The 24295-nt window shown below is 47.6% G+C and overlaps 2 protein-coding genes and 1 long non-coding RNA gene across 7 annotated transcripts in view; 2 read left to right on the forward strand and 1 right to left on the reverse strand.

The window, feature by feature from the left end:
• Positions 1–9325: 9325 nt before the first annotated feature.
• Positions 9326–15776, forward strand: LOC141927217 (uncharacterized). Its single transcript, XR_012624329.1, has 3 exons — positions 9326–9469; positions 13536–14520; positions 15317–15776. It is a non-coding gene; the product is annotated as an uncharacterized LOC141927217 (long non-coding RNA).
• A 675-nt stretch (positions 15777–16451) lies between these two features.
• LOC141926884 (uncharacterized) lies at positions 16452–21627 on the reverse strand. The gene is made up of 8 exons (XM_074833271.1): positions 21493–21627; positions 20589–20755; positions 19692–20074; positions 19340–19465; positions 18697–18868; positions 17756–17917; positions 17154–17325; positions 16452–16711 (listed from the first exon to the last, which is right to left on the reverse strand). Exons 1-6 carry the CDS (start codon positions 21625–21627, stop codon positions 17860–17862), a joined length of 1041 nt encoding a protein of 346 aa, XP_074689372.1. The 3' UTR covers positions 16452–16711; positions 17154–17325; positions 17756–17859.
• Positions 20268–24295, forward strand: part of TBL1XR1 (TBL1X/Y related 1) — a 119152-nt gene continuing 115124 nt past the window's right edge. For 4 of the 5 annotated variants that reach the window (XM_074834246.1, XM_074834247.1, XM_074834244.1 and 1 more), the window contains exon 1: positions 20268–20657. The gene's annotated coding sequence lies outside the window, so the exon portion shown is untranslated. Of the gene's footprint in view, positions 20658–21514; positions 22372–24295 lie in introns of those variants that run through there. The other variant, XM_074834248.1, reaches the window with a different exon arrangement.

Here is a 24295-nt window from a genome sequence, read left to right on the forward strand (position 1 = left end):
AGGTTCTGCACAGCTCTCTCCAGAGAGGTCCGGACATGCAGAGTCAGCAGGGGGAATATTTTGGGACGTGCAATGTTTCTCTTTGGGCTTGCAGAGAGCCATGCACAGCCCTGCCTGTGTTGGGCACCGTAAGCGATGGTGGTTTGGCAGATGGGGGTATTGTCTGACCGGACAAAATGGTTGAATTAATCATATCTACTGCTTGTCATGATACAGCCTGTAAGGCTCAGGTAGCATCTTTTCAAGTAGTGCCTGTATCCAGTACTTAGGGGCAGAAGGACCCAGCAGACATGGGTACTGCTCTGGGGGTGCAGGTACAGGCTTTGTCTTCAGCACAGTCCCTCCAGCAATATTGCACCTTACCCCCATCACAGGGGTTATAGAAACAGGGCTGAAATTAGAGCAAATGATACTTCACAGGTGGGAAGTTGTCCCCAGGGGCTTGTGGGGTTTCCACCAGCTGGGGCTAAGATGCCAGAGCCCCCCACATCCCACCATGCTGCCCCTGACATCCTCCGCATCCCTGGGCCTGGGCTGAGTAAGTCCCCCAGGGTCTTCTGGCTGCTTGAAGTAAATTTTCTCTTATTTCCCTCCAGGCTGTCTTTTCCCCTATTGCTGAATTTCACTCAGCATAATGATTTCAAGGGCACCATTTTCAATTTCCTCTGTGGAGCCAAAATTAATACTAAGTTTATGCCACAGTGTAGCAGAGCTTTAAGCATCCACCAACAGTGTGCATATTTCAAAATAATGTAATGGCTCTTAAACCCAAATACTCCTTAAAACCACTACTGTACTCCACTGTAAATATCGGTGATACCTACCTGAGCTGCGGCGCCAGTAATAACAACTCCGTTGGTACTATTTATGTGCCCATTAACATCCCACTGCGATGACCATTTTATTACCACCAGGAGCATAAGCACGTGCAGATGTTGGGGCCATGGTCGGATGATGCTGCAGGGCAGGGAGAGGTGCTGGTCCTGCCTGTGGGAGGGGAAGTGTCTGGTGGCACCACCATTGGTGATCTTCTCTGGAAGAGTGTGTCCAGGGGATCTCTGAAAGTGTTGAAATTAAAGTCCTGTTTATGAAAAGGATTGCAGTGTGCCTTGTTGCAGAACAGAGGTTTTCTCCCGGGGGATGTGGTACTGCTTGTTTTGGATGCAGATGGAGCAAACACATGACTCTGCGTCTGCCTTTGAGCATGGCATGGCTGGAGGCCAGGATGGAGCTGGAGATTGCTCGATAGCACTGGCCGAGATGACGGGCATGCTGTTGAGCTGACTTTAATAGTTTGTGTACCGGGTCTGTCTGACCAGAACAATCCTCCCTCCTGGTCCCCGTGGAGACCGACCAGACCTTGCCGGTGCAGGACAGGCTCAGCCTGTCAGATTGCCTTTCCTGGGTGCAGCGTTCCGGAGGGATGTTTGGGGAAGCCTTGTTGATAGCGCAGCGCCTGTGCGGCCTTTGGCAGAAGCAGTGATGTGAACAGCCCGGCTCTGACGGGGCTGGACTGGAGGGGGCTCGGACATCTCTTCCCAGCCTGAACCCTTCTGTGATTGCACGTGAAACCGTGGCTTGGCAGGGAGACTCCCTGTGACTCCAAATGAAGTGAGGCTTTGACTTCAGCTCTCCAGAGGTCAAAGCTGGAGGAGAAGCTGACCTGCCCAACCTGCGTTGAGGACACTCTCTCCTCTGTGCTGGAGTCACTGGTGTGAAAGGCTTTCCACTGCTCTTCTTGGGAGACTTTCCATCTGACCTTGCAGCAAGGAGCTTCTCCTGCTAGGAAAGACTCACTTGCAGCTTGCATTTTTCTCTTTCCCTTTTCAGCCCTGTCTGTGTAGGGAAGCTCCTCTTCTCTTGCTTCCATCACTTATTTATCACCATGGCTCTAGGTAAAGGTTAAATCCAGGCAAGAAAATTTGGGTTGGCTTTCCTTGGTCCCCAACCCTTGTGGGCAAATTATTGCGATGAAGGATTTTAGTTGAGTTACAACTTTGTTTATGCCCTTCAGTTTATGCCTCGCCCCTTGTAAGGAGATGGCCACATTTGGTTTTTTTAGGAAATACACACAGATGGGAGGAACAGAAGAAAGTTTGTCAGGAGAACAGGTTATAAGTGATTGCCAAAACTATGGGTTTACTGAGCACATTCACTGCCTTGGGCTAGTGCTTTTGACTCTGTTTATAAAGGAGCAGAGGGATTATAAGAACCCGTGTGTGCAAAAGTACACAAGCCATTAATTACGGCGACCGCTTTGCGATACGGTCTAGCAAGAGCTAATGGAGCACGAGAAACCTGTGGAAAATGTTAGCGAGAGCTGTCAGGATGTTTGTTTTACAAGCTGCTCTGGATGATCTCATCCCTCCCAACGTTTCGGAGGGCGAGGGGTGTGCCGGGTCAGCTGGAGGCGGCGGGCAGGCGCCCCAGCTCTGGAAGGAGGGTGATGGGGTGGAGGCAAGGGGTCTGCACAAGCAAAGAGAGGTCGCAGGCACCGGGGGTACTCGCTGCTGTGCTCTGCTGCTGGAGATGAAAAATAGGGATGGAAAGAGTATGACTTCAGGGCGTTCGGAAAGCAAAAAATTGAGTCTTTTCTTTCTGCTCCTCTGAAACAGCCTAAATAAAATGTCACTTGGCATTGCATAACTAGGCAAGTGAGGGGCCTAGGGAGCAGCTCGGAGGGGGGGCAGCAATGGAGCCTCTGGGTGAGAGGCTGCAGCAGGCAGGAGGGATGCAGGCGGGCTGGGGAGATGCTGTGTTGATGTGTGCAGAGCAAGAACACTTCCTTGGGGGAATTTCCCTGTGGTCCTTCCTTCTGCTTCCCTCTGTCCTCAGAGATGATGCCCGGGGGACCAAGCGATGACAAACAGGCCAAAAATGGTGGCTTGGTGATGTTGGGGCCGGAGGTCAGCTCGCTGTCCTGATTTATAGGAGATCTTGCTTGCTGTGTCCCAGGGCTGCCTTGGCTTTTCATTCATGCTGGAGATGACGAAGAGCCGTGCTTAAACAGCATTACTGTGCTGGCACGGGCTGCTTTTAGGAGCAGGAAACCGCTCCCTTTATCCTCGCTTGATCTTTCGGAATGAAATATGTGCAGTGCCCTTGTCGGCAGTAAGAGCCTCCTAAGGAAAAAACCAAAAGGTTAGCAAGCAGAAACAGATGTTTACCTTTAAATTCTTGCTTTGTGTGGACTAGGGAAACTGGAGGAGGGAGGTGTTAAGGGAGAGAGGTCTGCAGCACAAAAGAAAATGCTCTCTGAAAGCCCGAGAAAGTTGTGTCAGATTGGATCTGCCTTTCTCTTGATTTTGCTGTGGCTTTTATTTGGCCTGGCATTTTAAAATTATTATTATTTTTTAAATGCACCATTCTATTAAGAGAAAGATAATTGCTTTTTCTTTCTTCTGCCTGAGCTTCTCAACATGATGAAGATACAGAAAATAAATGCCTGGACATGAGGATGATCTAATAGGCACTGAGCAGCCCAAGTCACTGTGGACCAGTTTAAAAACATGGCACTTTTCCAGGGTCTATTTGTTTCTCTTAAAACAGTGATTTGTTTTTCTATATTGCTCTCTATAATTATCATTGCACTGTATATTCACTGGCTCTAGGTTCAGTGTAATATAAGTCTGGAATTAGTCTATTGAAGTCAATGTCAGATACGTTTGCTTTAACAACTAAACTAGGTCTTAGTCTCATTTATCCTACTGTAGCTCCAAACATAACTCCACCAAAGTAAATGCAGCTTCTCTCTCACCGGTGTTTTCTGAAAAGCCAGTTATGGCTGGGTCGACCCCAGTCCTTGGCTACACCAACCCCAGTCCTTGGCTACACCTTCCATCCCTGTGCTAAACAGCACACTGCTGCAAGATAACTCGAGGCATCTTGCTCTGCCTTCGGACTGAGCCTTGCTTTAAGTCCCTGCTGAAAGCCGTCTGCGTTTGGCCTAGCTGGAGGAGGCAGGATGGCTGGGTCAGAGCCATCGCCTCCCTCTGCGCCGCTGGCGGTGCAGGTTGGCATTCCTTTGCCGCTTTAATTCAGCCTCCCTCCTAAACGTTGGGTAGATCTGGGCTCAGGCTGTTCTTAAATCTGGTGCTTGAACCTTTTGTCTTTATCTGGACTGCCAGGTCTGGAAATGGCTTTTACAGGTCTGTGAGACCCCTTCGTTTCTTTGTCTCCCCACATAACGCATGCCTGGTTAGTGCTGAATTGGGGTTTATCCATAGTGTCCAATATTTATCCTTCCCAAGCTTGTTTTCAGTAGCTGAGGGGGAAAATGAACAGAAAAATGCTGAAAGGCAAAAAAGCAGGCCTGGCTTAAAAACAAACCGAAAAAGAAAATCAGTGTTATTACTGTTAGTAGAGTTGACATCTGCTAGTCAAAGCTGTTGAATTGAAAATTTCAATTCTAAATCCTTGTGTTTTAGGATTAAACACGGGGGGAGCACAAGGGTCACTTCTTTTCACCATTGGGCTCAGTCCTGACTCTGTCCCTTCCTGGTGAGCTGGCTGGTGCCTGGCAGGGGCTGTTTTCATCCTCGGATGAGAGCTGAAGCCGTGCAGCAGAGCTGACCCTCACCAGCCCTCCTGGACTGCACATAGGGCTGAACTGGCTTTACTGGGCTGACTGTGACTAGATGGGGTGATCGCAGCCCTGGAAATTACCCCCTAAAATTCCTTGCCCCCCCCAAAAAAATTGTTGAGGTTTACATTCAGAGGACTTTGCTTCTTCATTACAGAAATATTACAGTGTTGGTGCATACATCTGCCGTGGATGGCAGCTCTTCAATGATGAGCGTGTCCCCTGCCTGAGCAGCCTGTGCTGTGCTGCCTGGCTGCCTGCAGCGGCAGGGGGTTCCCTCTCCTGCTCAGGAAGGAGCATCTGAGGCATCAATAGCTGCTCCTCGTCCTCAGGCCTGGGCCACCTCTCAGCTTGCCGGGGGGTGCCGCCAGCCCCAGGGGGTGACTGCACAAGCACTCCCAGACCCGGCAGGTACACAGGCTCCTGGCTCGGGAGGGATGCTGCAACCCGCGCTCTGCACTGTGGTCACCCAGGTGTCCCCTGGAGGGAACGGGTTCCCCACAGGCATAGCTTTATTTTTTATCAGGTTTTGATTAGAGATGGCCACAGTGATGAGGTGCAGCCATGAAAAGTAACAAAACACATGGGATAGGACTGGTCTCCAGCCATACACGCTGTGAAGCCAGTTCCAAAACTGGAGTGGTTGTACATCACTTTCATATCTAAGCGATGTGCTCTGTGGTCTCAGTTGTTATCTGGTGAATTGGGTGCTAAATTTGGGGGTATGGGGCCTGCCTGCGCAGCTAAGCTTGGGAAGAGCCCTTGTAACTCTGGGAAACCTGCAAGAGGACTGTGAATACTGAAGATGATGCTGAGGGCCAGGGAGGCAGTGGGCTGGCAGCCAAGCTGAGGTTGACAAAACCTCTGCCAGCTGGAGAGGGGCAAGGGCTGTGGGTGCAGGGAGCCGGGGGGCAGATGTGCATCATGGCTTACTCCTGTGTGCAAAGTCAACGGTGTTGGGTGGAGGACTCAGCCTCTACTCGGATTTGCTATTGCGTGGATATATGTGTGGAAATTATCGGGGAAAATGCAGGTTGCTGGGCTGCACTCAGTGGCCATGGTGCTGACCCACCTTGGGTAGAGGGACCACAGCCAGTCCCTGCTCTTCCCCCCAGAAGCAGCCAAGTGCTCTCCTGTGAGCTCTGGTAGGCATTTCTTTAAAATAAGGAAAAAAAAAAAATAGAACTTTTCAATCTCTTCCAATTTTTGATTCTGGTATTATTCTTATATAGTTTAGGGTGGGTTTTTTTTCCTTTCTCAGATGGAGGCCATACACGTTGATGGGTTCCCAAAACATGCTTCGTGCTTCCCAGTGTTTCTCCCAAATTTTTTCTTCAGTTGCTACACAATAAGTGTATTTCACAGCTCTGTGCTGCTACTTGATAAGACAGCTGGAGAGAAGCTATTTTCTGATTTTCAGATACCATAGTTTATCTCTAATGCTAGTTTTCACTGTCAGTTTAAGAAGTTCTTAGAAAACTCTTCAACTTCCCCCTTAGTACTGAGATGGTAAGAGGCAGATAAAACTTACCATTTACTAATAACCAGCAGAAAAGTTTAGAGGTTTTTTTTAGATGTAAACTGGGGGGGCTATTATTTGGGTTTTTTTTCTGAGATGACACAGGCTCACCCCTACCCCAAGAAGAAAGAGAAATGATTAGCAGTCCTTTCTACTGGACTTTAAAAAATTTACCCAAAGAATGTAGCATTTTTACTGAAAAGTTGAAACCTGCAGATTTTGGGTCCAAAACTTTCAATTCAAAGCTTAAAGTTCTGACTGGAAGATTTCCCCAAGGGGAGTTTCTTGCTGGGGAGTTTTGTTGGCTGGGCTGTATCCTGTGTCACCCCTCAATGCCCTTTCAAATGGGAGTAAAGATGTTCCCAGTCACAGTGCCTCATCGGGGATGAGGTTGGGCTTGGGAGCTCTCCCCATGAGGGAAAAGAGAAATATTTTTTGTTGGGCAAAAAATACAATTTTCCATAGGAAATCAGGCCTGTGTCTCTAAAGAGTTCAGTTACAAACCCCCCATTTTTTCAGAAAATATTGTTCCCACTGGCTATGTGCATCACTTCAGAGCAGAGAGACCTACTGGTCCTTTCCTAAGCAAGCCCCAAGCCAGCAATATCTGACCAGCTTCTGCTCCCCATTAAAATTCAAAACACAGCCTTTCTTGCTGCTCCTTTTCTCAGATGACATTTAAACCTGTCAGCAGTTACAACTGGTGTCGTGTAATCTTTGCAACCAATGCAAAAATTGCTCTCTTGCTTCATGATGGCTTCTAAAAACAGAAGAAGAAAGAGAATGGCTAAGAATGGACAAAAATACACCAAAATGCCTGTGTGCTGCTTTCCTTGCTGCTGGTCTGACAGTATTTACACTGTTCCTCCCCTGGAAAGCAAAATAAACCTGGGTAGTGGTGAGTAATAACGTGCAATGAGCAGGGCTGACAAATACATTTATCAGCGGTCAAACAACATGGACAATGTGTCACCCCTGTCTCCACGCTGCGTTCGATGGCACCTAAGTGTTGCTATGGATAAGGAGAGGGTGCTGGGACGTGTCTGTTGAGAAGCTGGAGTACACTCTTGTAGACCAGCTGAAAGGGGATCCCTAAAGGGATTCTTTCACCCACGGGCTCTGGCATTTTGATGCTAAGCTGGTTGCATCCTGATGGGCTCAGGATGGGTACTTGGGTGCCTGCTGGCATCCCCTGCCGTGCAGTGTGCTCGTCTGCCCCCCGAGAACAGCCACAGCTGGCAGGGGCCGGATCCTGGCCATGGGCTGCTCCTGCTCATCCCACAGCAGCTTGTTGTGGGCGCAGGGGGGAGGTGAAGGGCAGCAGCAGCAGGTGTGCTGTGAAACCCAGCAGCTCTCAGGCAGATATCTTGTATATATGGACACTTATTCCATATATAGTCTAGGTACAGGGTACCTGGGCGTGTTTCTGGGTAAGCATATTATGGGCAGCAACCGCTGCTGTGTCTGCACACAAAGCCAGTGCTGGTCGGTATATGGGGATGCACTAATACTGCTCTGAGCTTTGACTACGCATGCAACCATTTTAATTGCTTTCATCTGGTGTGGCCACTGGTAAACAGCAACCTATTATTGTTTATATAAAGTACAAAGGGTGCTAGACAGTCCTATCAGGCTGTTTCCATTTCTCCGTAATTAATATATTCAAGTCCATAGTCATTTGTTTTTATAAACTTCACAAATAAAAACTTGATGTTTTGGTACCAAGCTCAAATATGGGAACAATTTCACTCTCAACGCCAGCGTTTCTGATGCGAGAACTGAAAGGCATCCAGAAATGCTGTGTTTTCACTGAATATTCTTCAGTCCCAAGATATAGCATTTTTAAAGCATTACAGAAGCAAAAACAATCCCAGTGCCTTGAAAGCTTTTTACACTGACTCTGCTTCATGGAAATACTGACTCAGGGCCAAATGGCTGATTATATCGTATGATGTAAGAAGGAGTTAGAAAGCTTAGCAGGGAATTAGAATAATGCAGTTTGTGTGTGTGTGAGGTGAAGGGGGGGACACAGCGTTTATTAGAAAGCTTTAAATGTTTTGCAGCTATATGTTAGTTGCTTGCAAAAGTATCACAGAGCCTGTTGAAAGTGATGGGGATTCGGTGTGTGACAGGCTCTTAGCTGCTGAACCGAGCTCCTGGTCAAGATCTTTTCAGTTCATTTAAAGGCTGCAAAATCTTTCTTGCTGGGGTGTGGAGGAAGCAAACACCACTGCTGTGTAGCCAAGGAAGAAAAGGACTTTGCTATGTTATACTTCTGGAAGGGGAATGAAGGATGTACCAGTGTCAGGGGAGCTAAATTCTGGCCTGGCTTCTGCTGTCATGTTGAACTAAACGTGGAGATTTGGGGATTGTGCAGTGCTCCCTGGAAGTGGATGCTGGCAAAGGGAGGGGTGTGATGCAAGGGGAGCCCCAGCTCTGCCCCTTTCCTGCTCCTTGCTGGTGGGAGCCATTTCACTGGGGAAGATTTTTATGGTTTACTTTATCTCATCCTGCCAGGGAGAAAAGCCATTCATTGCAAACATGAACTCTGAGATGAGTAAAAATCAAAGATGACCCAAGTGCCTGAAGGCATAAAAACAGCTACTGAATTGTTCAGCTTGTTTAATGAAATGGAGCAGCACAAAGACACAGTTCATGTATAGATTTATATAGACAACGACACTGGCACTCAAACAATTTATGGAGCTCACTGCAAATTGTAAGATTGGGAAGCCTGGCTGCTGTCGGCTGTTTGAAAGTGATTTGGGATGGGAAGTCCTATCAGAAAACCTGCCCTTGCTGTAGTGCTGTGATGGCAGAATGTGAAGGAGCTGGGGACATGCCAACTCATAGCTGCTGTTGAAGATCAAGGATAAGTTGCTGCTTAAACCTCAAGTCTGGCTACAGCGAAGTGCCACTTGCTGTCATCATCTTGCCCTTGAGCTGTGACTCCCTGTAGAGCCGGAGGTAAGTCACTGTCCTGCTGCACCTGCAGGACAGACAGAGCTACGAGGCAGATCTGCTGCAGTTCCCTCCGGCTTTCTAAATAGACGTATTATGTACATACACATACATATACCTGTGCCACAGCAGACCATGTCGTCCCTTCCTTCGCAGCCACCCCCCCGTTCCCAGCAGAGCAGCCGCGAGCAGGCAGCTGGCTGCCCTCACCCTGCCCACCGCTGCCTGCCTGCGGGTGCTTCCGCTCTGCCCGTGGCGCAGCCCCCGCTGCCTCTCCTGCCTGCAAGGCAGCTGTGCGCAGCCCCACGGCCGTGTTTTCTGCCAGCCAGTTCCCAGCGCGAAGGGTGAATAAGGCTGTCTCATCACGCCGCTTCCCACCTGGAGTGAGTCATCGGACGAGATGAGATGTAAGTGCTGAACTATATTCGATGCCTGTATCTGAAACACCGGGTTCGAATGATGGTGCAGGTCGTTAGGTCCCTAATTTCCTCTTTAATGGATTTTCTAATGCATTAGATGAATAAATAGATGCTCAATAGTAAACAGAAATTCCATTTGCAATGTCGGACTTGAAATGGGGCCATAATCTTGCTATTATTTATGTTTACTGAAGTCCCATGGACCTCATGGGAGGTGGAATGTGTGCAAATGCTGAAATGATTGGGGCTGGAAGCACACAGTAGTGTCAGCCCGGGCCACTGCCAAAGGAACAACTCGAGTGTGCGCGTGGTTTTCGGAACATGAATGATCCCATTGACTCCCGATGGCCTGCGGATGCAACCCGGGCTGAATGAGTCTTGTGTTTGCATGGAAAGACGGTCCAGAAGGAACTGAGAATGTTTCCAAGCAGACATTGCTAAATGTTGCTTTGTGTATGCAGAATATGTCCCCCCATCCGTGAGCTGGGTTACTGGTGAGGGGCTCCTGGGTGCCACTGTGCAAGCTCGGGGCTGGGCTCAGGGAGGAGCTGGTGTGAGCAGGATCCTGCCTCTGTCTTGAGCCACTCTCTAGAGACTGGACTCAGCCCCTCATCAGGGATCACACTGCACAGGTCCTGCTGTCCCTCAGCAGCCTCCTACAGAGATGGGAGATGTCTGCCCTGGTGGGGACAGCAATTTGAGCCTCTTGGTTTACAAGTACCATGTTGGTACAGAGTAATGCGATTATACATTCCCATCAATTTGTGTAAAGTTGGCAGCATCCTCAGTGAATATTTTTGTACCTTCAGTTTCTAAATGGCATTACTGTTAACAGCAATGTATCATCCTTACCAGAAAGGCTTTAGAGGATGCATGAGCAAAGTGATATTACTTAAACCTCTGCAAGTACTGTGTGATAATTAATCAGGCATGGGTTGGTTATGTTTTCACCTTGCTCGGTAGAGAATAATGCAGTGCAATGGAGCAGGGTTTTGGTTAAAATTCTCTGGTGAGCCGATCCCCACCCCAGGTCAGGACCGCCGTCTCCCCATACGTATACGAGAGCACCATGGGCCAGAAGCTTTGTGCGAGTCTTTTTCTTCCTGCTGAGGCATCAGATAGTGCCAGGCTGCTGCCAGAGGTGAGAACCCCGCCCTGAGAAACCAAGGGTCCCATCCAAGACTGCAGACCCCCAGCCCTTGCTGGCCCAGATGTCATTTGATTTTTGGGGTCTCATCCCGCAGTTGCTGTGGCTGTGGTGCTCCCTCCAATCGTGCTGTTATGTATTAATAGGGGACAGAGCTGGCAGTGGGAAAGGGTAGCAGAAGTACACATTTGTCTTGCTGTCCAGTAAACCACATAACAAATAGTGATGCCAAGTGTAATCCTGCTTCAGTTAAAACTGTTGCTTGGGTTTGTCATCATTCATTGTTCAGAGTACAGCTGCTTAATGACAGGATGTGGGAAATGAAAAGTTTTTTTATGTCCTCGTAGACTTTTTAAAATAAAAATTCCTGAGCAACGGAGGGAGAGAAGGCGTTCGCACAGAAATGGCTGGATTTGAATGCTGAGACACAGCCTGGCCAGAGCAAGCCTCCCCTCAATGGGGCTCAGGAGACGGAGGTTTTGCTCTTAGCTTTAAAAATAACCTGCTGTGTAAAGCTGGGCAGTATCCGCGCCTCGGCTTTGTTTGCTTACGTTACACATCTGGTGCAGCTGTCTCTGCCCAGCGCCTTGCAGAACGGGATCTGCGTTTGATAGGAAGAAATGAAAAATAAAAGACAAATTCCATGTATCTGCGTGGGGCCACTTCTTTGCAAAATGCCTCGTGTCCAATTAAGTTAGCAAATGTTAGATTTTTGAACCTAAATATAGGGGAATGGAGGGAATTATCCATATGGACTGTGAGCAAGTGGATGAAATCTGAGGTGGATGGGGCGCTTGCAGAGGAGACTTAAGTCAGTAATGAAGAGACAGCCCTAGCTCTGCTGAAAGCTGGAATGCGTCGGTTGCCTTTTTCCTTTTTGGGTCCATTTTAGTAATGATCTTAATTTTTATACAGGCCGTGGTGGGGCTCCACCCCTTCTGCATGTTAATTGCTTCTAGTTGACAGTGCAGAATTACCGGTGGGCGCATGATCTTTGCTCTCGGTGGGAACTCTCCTACCTGGGTGCGCTGCACATCATGTAAGCAAATAGGGAAGCTGATGGGTTTGGTGGGAGACGCATTTCATCCAGACTTTAAACTCGTTTCTGGCAGGCACAGCCCTTGAAGAACCACTGAAGGCTGGGATGTGGCCAACGAGTCTGCACAATTGTTAGCCCAACCCCTTCTTCTCTCTGCCTCTAGAAATATTCTCTCCCTTCCTTTACATGTATTTATTAAGCTCTGTCCTGAACTATGTGAAATCAGCGTGGAATTTGCCTGAGGTTCCTCTCTGCTGGCCCAGGGCTTCCCAGCAGTGTAAGCAAAATTAAAGGAGGTGCGGGGGTTGGGATGAAACCACTCCTGCTTATTGGAGAGGGAGAAAGAGTGGAGTTGGGGTGCTGTGCTCCCTGCCCTCAGCGCTGCAAGAGGGACGGGGAGTTGCTGAAATCCCTGGCTCTGGGCTTCCCACATTCCTGGCATTTACCATGTTTTACAATCTCAGATAAATGTAACCTTTTTAGGATTATTTGACATATTCTCACGGTAATCTATTACCAGCAGATCACCACCATGCTCATCACTACTCTCTAGGTCCAGAAGTTGTTCGTTCTTTTTTTTTTTTTTTTGTATCCTTTGAAAATTTCTATTTCCAACAAGCCTACTGTTATCTCACTTTTGCTATTTTAAGTTCTGTGGCACAAAAAGGCTGACTCACAGAAAGCCGTGTTGTAGGAAATATTGGCTCTGCTGAGGAAATAATTCTCAGTTCATTCTTCCACTGTGTGCTTTGGGTTTTTTTCTGTCCCTCTTTTTTTTTTTTTTGTGTGTGAGTGTGTCTTTTGGTCTCATGTTATGGCACACATCTAGCACCGTGAAAGATTGAGAGCTATTTCTAATGCACTGGTCTACCCAGTGAAATGTCTTTTTCTGTATATACCCTGAAGTGTTTTATGTACCTGCTAGAAATGTTACACAGGATGCTCACACAGCTCATAAAATTTGGTCTCCTATTGGAAATGTTTTGTGGAAGTATGGTGCTTAATCTACTGCAGCCATTCACAGTTAATGTTGTCGCGGTGTGCATTGGAGGGGGTGAAGATTACAACCGGCTCAGGGAAGTTTGATATGTTATCAGAAGTCCTCAAGAATAAAACTGAAAGAAATGGCTGTTCAATGAAATGTAGATAATTGACTAAAAAAGGGGAAATATGGGAGGCCCCAGCAAAGTCATCGCTCTGGCTGGACTTGGGCTGCAGTCAGCTCCTTCTGATGAGTACCTGCAATCACCCTTTCACAGCTAAGGGATTGTATAAAATGAAACCAGGGTGTGCTTTAATTGAGTGTTAAGCACATCAGTGATGTGCAGTGAAAGACAAGGCTGGAGATCCAGGATGAAATCCTAGCCCAGCGGGGTGGGGAAAAAAAAACCCAACAACTGCAAAACCTCTATTGACTTCAAGGGCTTTAATCACTGGAGCAAGTTGTCTAATAACATACTGCAGGGTGTGCTTTGGCACTACCATCTATTTCATTCATTTTACATTTAATATGCCAGAAAACAATGCCTGACATCATGTAGATGTGCATACAGCATACCTATCTACAGGAAATCAGCTGGTACCAATAATATAATAATAAAAATTGGGGACTTTTGAATGTACCTATGGATATCTTTTTTCTAAACCTTTTTGACACTATCGTTAGCAAAACCTAATTAGAAGGTGGTTTTCAACAGTTGCTGTCCTCAGGACATAAAGTATAGTCCTCACATAAATATTATCATCTTTAAAATACTTTATAAACACTAATTTACCCTCCCAATTTTCTTGTGAGATAGATAATTATGTGTTAACAATAATATCATCATCATTATTCGCTGTGTTAGTCCTCTTTTTTTTTTTTATAGATGGAAGCTCATGCCCTGATAATAAACAGCTTGCTGAAGGCCACATGAGGAGTCTTTCAGGCCTCTGATTAGAGAGCAAACAGTCCTGGCTCTGTCCTCCGCTCCCATAAAGAACCAGAACAATGTAGGTAATAATGAAAGAAAAGCAGGGCTTTAAGTATGGGCAAGAAAAAGAAATCCTCTTCAAGTTGGCTGGATTCCTGGGCTGCCCAGAAATATTAAAATAGTATGTGACAGAGATAAAGGTAAATATCTAATAAATATTATACCTTTTGTGCTTGTGCCTTTATTTAATCTGCAGTAATTATACCAGTAATGTAGATTATATTATGAATCACGATGATACTTACAATACTGAATTTTTGCAATCACATCCTGACCCTGTGAGATAATCCGCTTTGATCTCATACAAGAGCCAGATCTGTCTTGCTTGAAACTTCAGAGGTGTGTGATAGCAGCTGGTACACACCCTTTTTCGTAATCTTGTTAAAATAAAACAAGTTTGGATTTGCTTAGCCATCGTAGGATGTAACATCAGAGTTACAACCCTGCTGCAAAGGGAGCTTGCCATAACCGTGGAGTTAACAGGAGCCTCTTCAGTATTTCTCTTTGAGAAGAAACATTTTTTTTCCATTTTAAGAAATGTGGATATTTACATATCTAACTGGAAAAAAAAAAAAAAAAGAAAAAAAGTTAAAACAATCCTTAGAGAGTGATTAAAGCCAAAACATAAATTTGTTCCCATGCCTCTAACTCAGCTCGCTGTGTCTAAACTAATTACTACAGGAACTCTGAGGCAGTCTGGTCTTGCATTGCCGGGTGTGCTCGCAGGAGGTTGTTTAACAACAGCCTGCCTGCTGTCATGGTATCCACTGTCAGAGCATCCCCTCTCAAGGAAACACCCCCAGTTCACATCGAAACTGCAGCTCTGCACCTGCGATAACTAAAGCCGCTGGGGTCAGTCCGTGTTGCTTTCCGGAGTCAGGTCTGTATCAGCATCTTTCAGTGTTGTTCGCTCGTTTTTCTCCTCCACGATTGTGCCAAACACCCAGAAATCCTCCTGGGGCCAGATTCTGGGTAGCAAGGGATGACGTTTAGGGCTTTCAACACGACACAGATCACGCTGGCTGGTGGCCCTGGGACAGCTTTCACTTCGTCCTCCCTCTTGTGCCAGGAACCGCGCTGGGAGCCCAGGGGGACAGTGGCATCCTCTGCCCACAATGGCAGCCCTCTGCGGGCAGGGAGGCCCTGGGACTGCAGCAACAAACCCATTGTTTTTCCTCTCCAAAAAATAAATGAAAATGTGCCCCAGTGGGAGCAGCCATTCTCCTGCAGAAAGACAAGGTGCAGGAGCCCTCGCTTGAAGGGGGCTGAAGCAGCTGGCACCTCTCCTCCTCTGTTTCTCTCACTTTTCCTTTAAAAATATGTTCCTCTGGCACTGATCTGAAAGCTCTCCTTGGTGTGACACATTCACACACACGTTTGTATTCCTCTTAAAGCCTTTAGGGTATGCTGGGCCTCTGGGCAGGAGGTCAGCAGCAATAAAACAATAAGGCCAATGGCTTTGTTTGGTAAATATCCCAGTCCTGCAGCAGCAGTTCTTAGCTTTGTCATCTGTGGGCCATGCTATTTTTTGGGGGCCTGCTGGTAGCTTTTAAAAATAGAAACATGAAATTGCGCCCGTGCAGAAGAGCTGGGACGAGCAGCCCGCTCCCCGCTGAAGGTCTGTATACCAGGGAGGTGCTAACTGGTTCACGTGTTTTACCACCACCGATTTACAGCAGCGCTAAACGTGCTCTGAGCGGCGTTAACTCGTGTCCTGAAATTTCTGAAAGAGCCACTTCATGGCTTTGGATCACACAGTTCATCAGCTCTCTATGAATGAGGGACTATTCACCTGGTCACGCAGTTCCTCTGCTCTTGCTGTTTATTCTGGGAAGCAGAAGCCTCCAAGATCGATCTGGGTAAGTGTATCAATGAGATGATTGTTTTGGGATTGAATCCTCTCTGCCTTATGAAGATCTACATTGTACTTGTGCATGTATACTTTAAAGCAACTTATAAAAATAAGTAGTAGTGCTACAAGCATGTTAATCACCAATGTTAGACATTTTTTTTACCACATGTCCGTTGATCAATTACTGATGAATTTTCTTCAGTGTCCACTGATCAATTTACTGAGGAAGGTAGTGGCAGAAGATGCTCCCTACTCAGAAACAAGTCCCTTTCCCAGCATGTCCTCTCCTGCAAACAGTTGCTGTCAGCAGCTGCGAAAAGAATAAAGCTAATCCCTTCAAACTGGTGAACTTCCATTTCCTTTCTTGGTATGCACAACACAAAGACAAATAATTTAGAGGTTATTTTGTTTAAGTTGATATCTTCGTCATATTAAGGGAAAAGTAAGGCTTAAAGTATGAAGGCCATGGGCCCTAACTGTTCAGTGCTCCACATTCAGAGCTGGCAGACACAGGAAGTCATCGGGAAGTCATGGGGAAATTGCTAGGGTGTGGGTGTACCTATCTCTGCTCTTTCCCACTGTTTTCTGGCACGGCAGCATTATTAGGACTAAAGGTGCCTTTGTGGTTTACACTAATCCACTTTGGGATGAAAACTGAAAAAAGCATCTTTGTGGGGAATCCGGACAGCCCGCCCCGCCCCCCCCCCCCCCAACCCCGGAGCCAGGGTGCTCCCCTGCTGGGAGCCTACCGGTTCTTCTGTTTAAGTCAACAGGGTTTAAGTCCCGCTTGTTTAAATATCAGGTTTAACTGGGGCTTGCCTGCATATCAAAGGCAGTATGGTAATTTTTATGAGGGAAAGGGTTGGCCCCGGTGTTGGCCAGACTTGTCCCAGCTCTCCCTGTTGCACAACGCGGTGCTGAGTCACTGCCATTTCTCACCCGGTGAGCGCTCGCGTTTTCTTGGTGCTGTGTTTGTATAGGATGGGGTCCCATCACACATGCCGTAACTGGGGGAGCCTTTGCATAAACAAGAGCTAAAAATGAACAAAGAGCTTTCCTAGTTTGCTGGTATTTTATTTACGTGCTGCCATGTGTGGCAAGTTTCGTTCTGGCACTTAGATTGCATGGTGGACCAGGCTTGAACTTGCTTTTCTGAAGTCAGTCATCTAATTCCTCCTGATGTACTGGTATCTCACTGGGCCTTCAGTCTCGCCCCGATCTGCAAAAGATTTATGGATAGATATTATATAGGTTTAACACAATACCATGGCTTTTATTATTTGCTGGAAAATGTTAATAAAAACCAAGTATTACAGATGCATTTTAATCCCTGAAGTGATTTTTGAGTAGAATGCATGAATTATTAATTGTTGTTATTGTTATTATTGCAGTGTATACCTATCTCACAGGACACTGTGAGGATTAATTAATTCTTGTAAAGATGTAAAAGGCCATATAGGTGTCAAGGGTTATGACTAAAGTGCTTTGAAAATGGAAACCACTCTGTGAGTGCCAAGTATTATTATTTATGGAGTCCAGGCAGTGTGCTTGGTGCTGTGCAAACACTGGACCAGTTATTGCAAATATTTGCTTATATGTGCTTAGTAGGCCAAGCACTCGTTGTTACAAGTAATTTCAACTATTTTAAGGATGTGTCTTACAAATATGGCCATGAGAAGACTTTCCAGTAGTTGGGATGGCAAAGCCACAGAACATCAGCAGCTGTGTTACTGAAGCACTTTGAGGGCACGCTTTTATTCAAACACATGGATGAACCAAGACCACAGGTTCTAGATCCAAAAGCTTCGTCCCGTCTTTCTTGCTACTAGGAGACTTAACACAACAACAGTTATTGTTTCAAAGGAAACGTAACAACAGTTATTGTTTAAAAGTGCCTCTCCCAGCTCAAGGCAAAGCCAACTCTCTAAGCTCAGCTCACTTGCTGAACAATCTGCTGTAAACCATAACCTGCTCAACTGCCCTGTGTTACCCAACATCCGTTCTTGGAAACCTCTGAAAGCGAGAACCTCCCTCCCATACGCTCTGGAAGCGGCCCTGGTAACTGAGCCCAGCTGCATATTTGGGCAACAGAACTACAAAGTCTAAAGCTCATCATGGAAAGTGAGGCCTTTGTGCAGTCCTGTGGGGTGTTCGCCTTCATAAAGGGAAACCAGAACAAAATGGGGTAAAATTATTACAGCATAAATCTGCCAGAATGCACTGTCTAGATTCAGCAGAGCAGAACGTATACTCGGGTAATCACCCGGTTGAGTACATCATGATGTTAAAAACGAGAGCCTGGCACCCTGGAGTCACGACTGCACATTTGGAGAACACGAGACCACGGAAACCTTCAGCCAGATGACTTCAGTTCAGCACGTTGTCGCTGCTCAGCAGATGGGTGGGAAGACGCTGTTTGTAGTTCCTGTGGGCCAAATAATGCACACTTGACGGGTTTTCCCTCCTCCGTTTCTCACACAAGCTTTCTGAACCTTATACCTCCGGTTCCTATTTCATGGACTTCGCACAGATCCTCCCATACCCTTCGTCAGGCCCCTGGTGTCCTGCAGTCCCTGCAAGAGGTCCCTTATCTTCTTTCCTCTTGCCTTTGGCTACATACATACTCCTATTCCCCCTTCCTCCACCCACTGTTATTGCTTATCTCCTTTTACCAGGGAAATAAATCACTCAGAGTATCAAGAGGTTCAACTCCTTTAGAAGCATGGACAGGTCTGAGATGATAATGCAGGAAGGTGTTAATGAGTCCCTTGCCCCCTTTACATTTCCTGACTTTCACCAAAGTGGTCACATTTTAGAGTCGGACCTGATACAGCCTTCAAAAATTATTGCCTCTTCACATACCTAAAGCAGACAACCTACGCATCATTATTGGGAAGAGAAAGTTGCCCACCTGGGCCATTGAAATCTGCAGAAATAAACGTTGAACATAAGTGGTTTGCAATTACAAATATGCTCCCTGGCTTTCTAGAGAGACTTTGGTTTCCTCATATAACCCAGGCGTCTTCAAGCAAATGGAATGAAGGCCCAGGGCTTTCTCGGAATTAAATAATTTTGCAATGCAAAAAAATCTGTTTTCTCTGAGTACTTAATTATTATTCTTCATAAAAGAAGGAAAAGTGCACGGGCCTGGCCCTGAAAAAAATGAGCACCATGAGATGATCCTACACCCAGAGACCCACCCACCTGCTTTCATCAAGGCTTTGTGGAGTTGGGGGGTCCCATCTGCTTGCAAGATGAAGCTTGGGCAGTGAAACCTGCCTATGCTGTGTCCCAGTCGTTAGGCTGAAAGTAAAATCCACCCTTAACTCCAGAACTGCAGCCTTAGGACTAGTTAATTCTCCGGCAATGCTGAGTTCTGTTCACAAAAAAACAAAACAAAAGAAAAAAAAGAAAAATAAGAGCTACATTTGTGGCCCATCTCTCTCCTGTTTTGCCAGCTGCAGTAAAAGCAAGTTCTGCAGAAGTGCGGTGATGTGGAGGCCCCAGTCGGGCAGCACCAGACCTGGGCTTAGGCGCATGGCGAGCCTTTGGCACACGGAGGAATGGCCTCTGGGGTTGCCATCAGATCCGAGCATGGTTTGTGGTCATTGGGACACGGCGTGAGTGCCAATGTCCGGACATGAGAGTGCTGGACCAACGCCCAAGAGTGTGAAACGCTATTACAAAAACATTTTAAGATGGAAAGGACTGCCTATGATGAATGTGGTTTCAATTAACATAGCTCGCTTTAAAATATAAACCAACCCGCGATATGATAAATAGGATTTCAGTTCTAAAAATGGACAGCACCCAGGTAGGACACAGCATTATCACTGTAGAGGCTTACTTTCATTAAATAAAATTACAGGGCAGACGCAGTAACGGACCCGGGCGCAAGTGTCAAGCCGCACCGGGCCCCGCACGGCGCAGGGCAGGATCCCCAGTGCCAGGTGCCATTGCCAACCGCGATGCGCTACCAAAAAAAAAAGAAGTAAAAACACCACGTTAAACCCTGCATTTACATAAGCGCTTTTGGCAGCGGAGCGCAATTAATGGCTTTCCTAGAAAAACTTCTAGGCCCGCGCCACGCCGCCCGGCTGCCTGAGGGGCTCGCCGCGCCCCCCCCCCCCCCCCCCGCCCGCTCCCTCGGGGTCCGACCACCGGCGCCCCGGGCGCAGGCTCCGGGCTGGGCCCCGCACCCGCCGGCAGGCCCGGGCGGCCTCCCCTTCCCGGCAGGGCCGCGGGCGGCCTCCCCGCACCCGCCTCCCCTCCCGCACAACCCGGCCGCCGCTGCGCCTGCCCGGAGAGCGCGAAGCGGGGGAGGGCGGGGGTGTGGGGAGCGGGGGAAGGAGGGAGGGGGGCAGGGAGGAAGGGGGTCCCCCCGCCCCGGCCGCCCGCCGACCCCCGTGCTGCTAGGGCGGCGGGTTTGTTTTGCCGGGCGGCCGCAGCAGGCCGGCCCCGCTCCTCCTCGCCTGGCCTCGCCTCCCGGCTCCGCTCCTTCCCTTCCCTTCCCTTCCCTCCCTTCCCTTCCCTCAGCGGCGGCGGCGCTTTCTCTGGCGCCCATTTCCGTGCGGCTGGCCACCTTCTCCCCGCGCGGAGTGTCTGAGGGCCGCTGGCTGCTCCGAGCCGCTTGGCTCTTTCCCTTAGTAACAGCTTTTACATTCTGCCTCAATTCCTCCTCAATCTAAATCACACACACACAGATATTACTTTTTTTCCCTCCCCCCCCCTCCTTCCTCGGGACTTAATCTCTAACCCCCCCCTCTCTCCCCACCCTCCCCCTCCCCCCGGCCCCTGGCTCGGGATATAATTGAATATCACAGCACTACTCGCTGGTTATTTTTTTTTCTTCCTCCTCCTGTGTGTGTGTGTGGTGGTGGTTTTGTGTTTTTTTTTTTTTTTTTCTCCTTTCCCCCGTTTTTTTTTTTTTTCTCCTCCTCCTCTTGGTGTGGACACCTCAGCTATAAAAAAAAAAAATATTATCGATACATATACGTGTGTATACACACACACACACACACAGAGACACACACAGATGTCTATATATATATATATGGCTGTATAAAAAAAAAAAAAAAAAAGGAGGAGAGACAAACAAGGGTGAATTTCTTGTGCCTCCATTCCCAAGGACCGGGGGGAGCAGCCGCTCCGCCGCCACTCGCAAGGTAAGGACCGGGGCGCTCCGCCGCCGAGCCCCGCGGGCCGGGAAGGGGCCGCGGCCGGGCCGGGGGGTGGGGGGGGGCGGCGGGCGCCCTGTTTGTCTCTGTGGCGGTTGGAGGCGGGCGGGGGATGGGCGCCCGCCTAAACGCCTGCTGTGGGCCCCCCCTCCCTGCCCCCCCCTTTTTTTTTTTAATTAATGCTTGTGGGGTGCGGGGGGGGCGCTCCCGTGGGTCTGGGTTGCGGGGTGTGTGTGTGTGTTTTTTTTTTTTAAGCAAACGGCGCCCCACTTCCCCTCCCCCCTTCGCGCCGCTGGCCTCCCCTCCCCCCACCTGGCTTTTTTTTTTTTTAAAGCATTTAATGGGGGGGGATGGGGGGGGGGGGAACCGGCTTCGGCAGCGAATGGCACACAGGAGCCATGGCGAGCGGCCTATTTTTAGCCCGATTTGTGTGGAGAAGCGCCTTCCCCTCCCCCTCCCCGCATATTTACTTATTGGGGGGGAGGGGAAAGGGGGGGAAAAGCGGGGTTTGGGGGGGCGGGCTGGGGGCGAGCTCCGCCGGGCGGGGGAGGGGCAGCTTCCCCTCCCCCCCTCCACCCCCCCCCCCACCCCGGCGGCGTTCGCCCCCAGCCCGGCCCCTCCTTGGAGGGGGGGACACGCACACACACACCATGTTTGCCACCCCCCCCCCCGCCCAGGTCCAAGCAGCCAAGTTATTGATCAGTTTTCCTGTGAAGTTCAGGGCTGAACGTGAAATACCCCGTGGTGGCAGGGAGCGGGCCTGGTTTGGGGAAAGCAAAAAAAAAAAAAAAGAAAGGCTTTTTTTTTTTTTTTTTCTCCACACTTCACAGGGGTTCGTTTTTCCCTCTCCAAAACCCTGGTGCAAATTGTGCATCGCATCTTCTAGATGGGCTTGCAGGGTGGATGCAATGTACACGTTTTCTTGGTGGAGGATATGGGTCCTGCAATAGCACGACATGTGGCTTGTTATTATTGTTGTACCCCCGAAAGGGTTAACTTTCTCGTGTTGTTCCAGGTGAATTTAATCTTTCATCACCAAATCTCCTTTTAAGGCAGCTTGAGAGAATAAAAGTCTCTCCTCGCTTGTCTTTTGCTTTATCCCCCGAAACGGCAAACTTTATATGTGCTTTATGGCAGAGGCTTGTTGCTGCAGATGACACGTGAGTCTGGAGGAAAGTTTGGTTTGTAGGTCGCTGAGTAGGAAAGTGAAGTTTGCTGGTGAAGTTTTTACTACTCTCCAGTGTGCTCAACTTCCTTGTTTTCCTGTCTGTGTAAATCAAATTCCTAACTGATTTACAGGGGGGATCACAAAACATATTCCTTCTTTATTATTAAAGTATGAGAGGCATGATCAGGAGAACCAAGTCTTTGTTTTGTAAAAAAAAAAAAAAAAAAAAAATATTCTGGGCTTGCCTGACTCTTTTTCCTATCCTGCGATACTAAAATAAATGTCTGAGGATGTTGAGCATATGAACAAGGTCCTTTGGTGTTGGCGGTCTCTACCCTTTGGCTGTTCACCGGGGCTGTGGTTTGTGCCCTTCTGAGGGAGAGGGCACCATTTGCAAAACTGATGTTTGGGTTTTGAGTTGTATCCGAGTTTGGAGTTCACCAGGTGGTTCTGGGCCCTCGTTGTGCTCTGAGCAACCTGAAGGCTGTTCCGCGTGGGGCTCGTGATGGATTTGGGGCCTTCCTTTGGATTCACGTATGTTAACTGTCTTCTCAGAATACATTTCGAATGAGGACTGGTCCTGCAAGCTCTTTTGTGTGTCCTTGAATTTAAGCAAGTGGGTATGTGTTTGTGGATGAGTGTTGAAGGGTTTTTTTCCTCTTAGCCATAGGAAAAAAAGGGCCGCGCCGTTATGGTGGTGGTGCTTAGGGTGCAGGTGGTGCTCTGTAAACGATTGTAGAAAACTTTCTGTGGTTTCTTGTAGTGATTTTTCTTCTTTCTTTTCTTTTGGTTAAGATCTAATGGAAGAGCAACATATCGTATTATTTACCTAAGATCACCTGAGCCTGTACACTGCCTCTGCCTTAAGTTTTCTTAGGGGAAGGTGGACTTGTCTCCATGAGAACAGGGTTCATGTGGTGTTGTGTCTTGGGACCTTGGTGGTGTGCCTCCCAAACTGTTATTGGGAACACCTGGAAAAGGCTTAGTTCTCACTCCACCAGGAAAGGGGGAAGGAAATGTAATTCAAATGTATGAAAGGAGTTGGGGTTTGACTTTTGGGCTTTTTAATTTTTTTTTTTTAAGACTGTGCAAGAATTTATGGTTTTTGTTTGTTTAAACGTGCACAGCCATAATGCATGTACGTAGTATAAAGAATGCAATAATTACAGGAGATTCTGTTGCTTAAGCTTTTTTCCTCTTCAAACAGGTAGTTATGATTTTTTGTCCCTGTGAGTTTTTTTTTTTAATATGAATACTTCTTTCACTTTTACTCTATATATGGTAATTATTGATGTTTGTGTAATGCTTTGAAGTTATAAGGCATGGTATAAGCGCTAAGTACCCCACAGCAGTACTTCATAGTCATTTTCCCATCATGAAAGAGTTTGATGCTGAAAAGTGCTACAGCCCTAAGCATAAAGAAGCTCTGGATAGATTAGGGGAAATGGTCAAAATTGCTTATAATGTCATTTTCAGGTAATATTTTTTAGTTAGGAAGAACAGATCTGAATAATGTAAAGCAAACTTAGTTATTTTACCTAACCTGATTTTGGTTCTGGAATTTAATTTAACATGGAGTCAGAATGTGTTTGCTGTTATAAATTTTGTAGTGGCAGTAAAGACCCACATCCTACAAGGATGTAATCGTGCAGAAGTCAGGAAGTCCTGTAAAGAAACACACACAACTTTGTGAACATCAGCGGTCTAGTTCGGTTGAATAAGCTCTGCAGATGTCTGTGAAGTTGCTCGCAGAAGTGTGTTTTGTATTAGTGGTGGGCAATAGGATGTGAATCTTTCATGACACTGATACTTTTTTGGTCTCACAGTGCTGTTAAGTGTTTAGGGAAAAGCCGAGGCAGTGGCAGGCGTGACACCTTTCCTTCACTGATCCTGTTCCTCTGCTCATCTGGTGTCCCAAGAGATAGCCACCCCCCTAGTTTTTGCTTGCTTTGCCTGTCTCTTTCCTTCCCCCGGACCCACAGCCGCTCAGGATCGTGGTGCCTGTGTGAATTCTGACACCTTGCAGGAGAGGACACTGCTGGCAGGCGGAGAAGAGACAGACACAACCCTCCGCCAGCTCTTTCCCTTCTGAACCAGGATAGGGAGATCATAAAGTGGTCTTCTCTCTGCTTTGGTGAGGAGGGTGAGGACAGGGTGTACTGCAGGACTGTGTTGTGTCCATACTGCAATATTATGATGTGGAAATGTATCATGCTGAAGTACAACTCCTTTTTAATCTAATTCATGTTATTTATGTTGAGAGTTGTGACACTGTCAAGTGTACTGACCATCCTTAGTGTGTGTGTTTGTGCATGCGTACGCACACAGAGCACAGGGTGTAATAATGACTCTATTTAAAGTCCTAAACATCAGTTCATGCAAGTAGCTGCAGGTTGGGAGAGAAGTGAAAGTGTGTATGTGCACTCTGTAATTATGTGAGTTTGGCTTCTACTAAAAG

Source organism: Strix aluco, chromosome 9 (assembly GCF_031877795.1).
Source record: "Strix aluco isolate bStrAlu1 chromosome 9, bStrAlu1.hap1, whole genome shotgun sequence".
NCBI classification, from domain to species: Eukaryota; Metazoa; Chordata; class Aves; order Strigiformes; family Strigidae; genus Strix; species Strix aluco.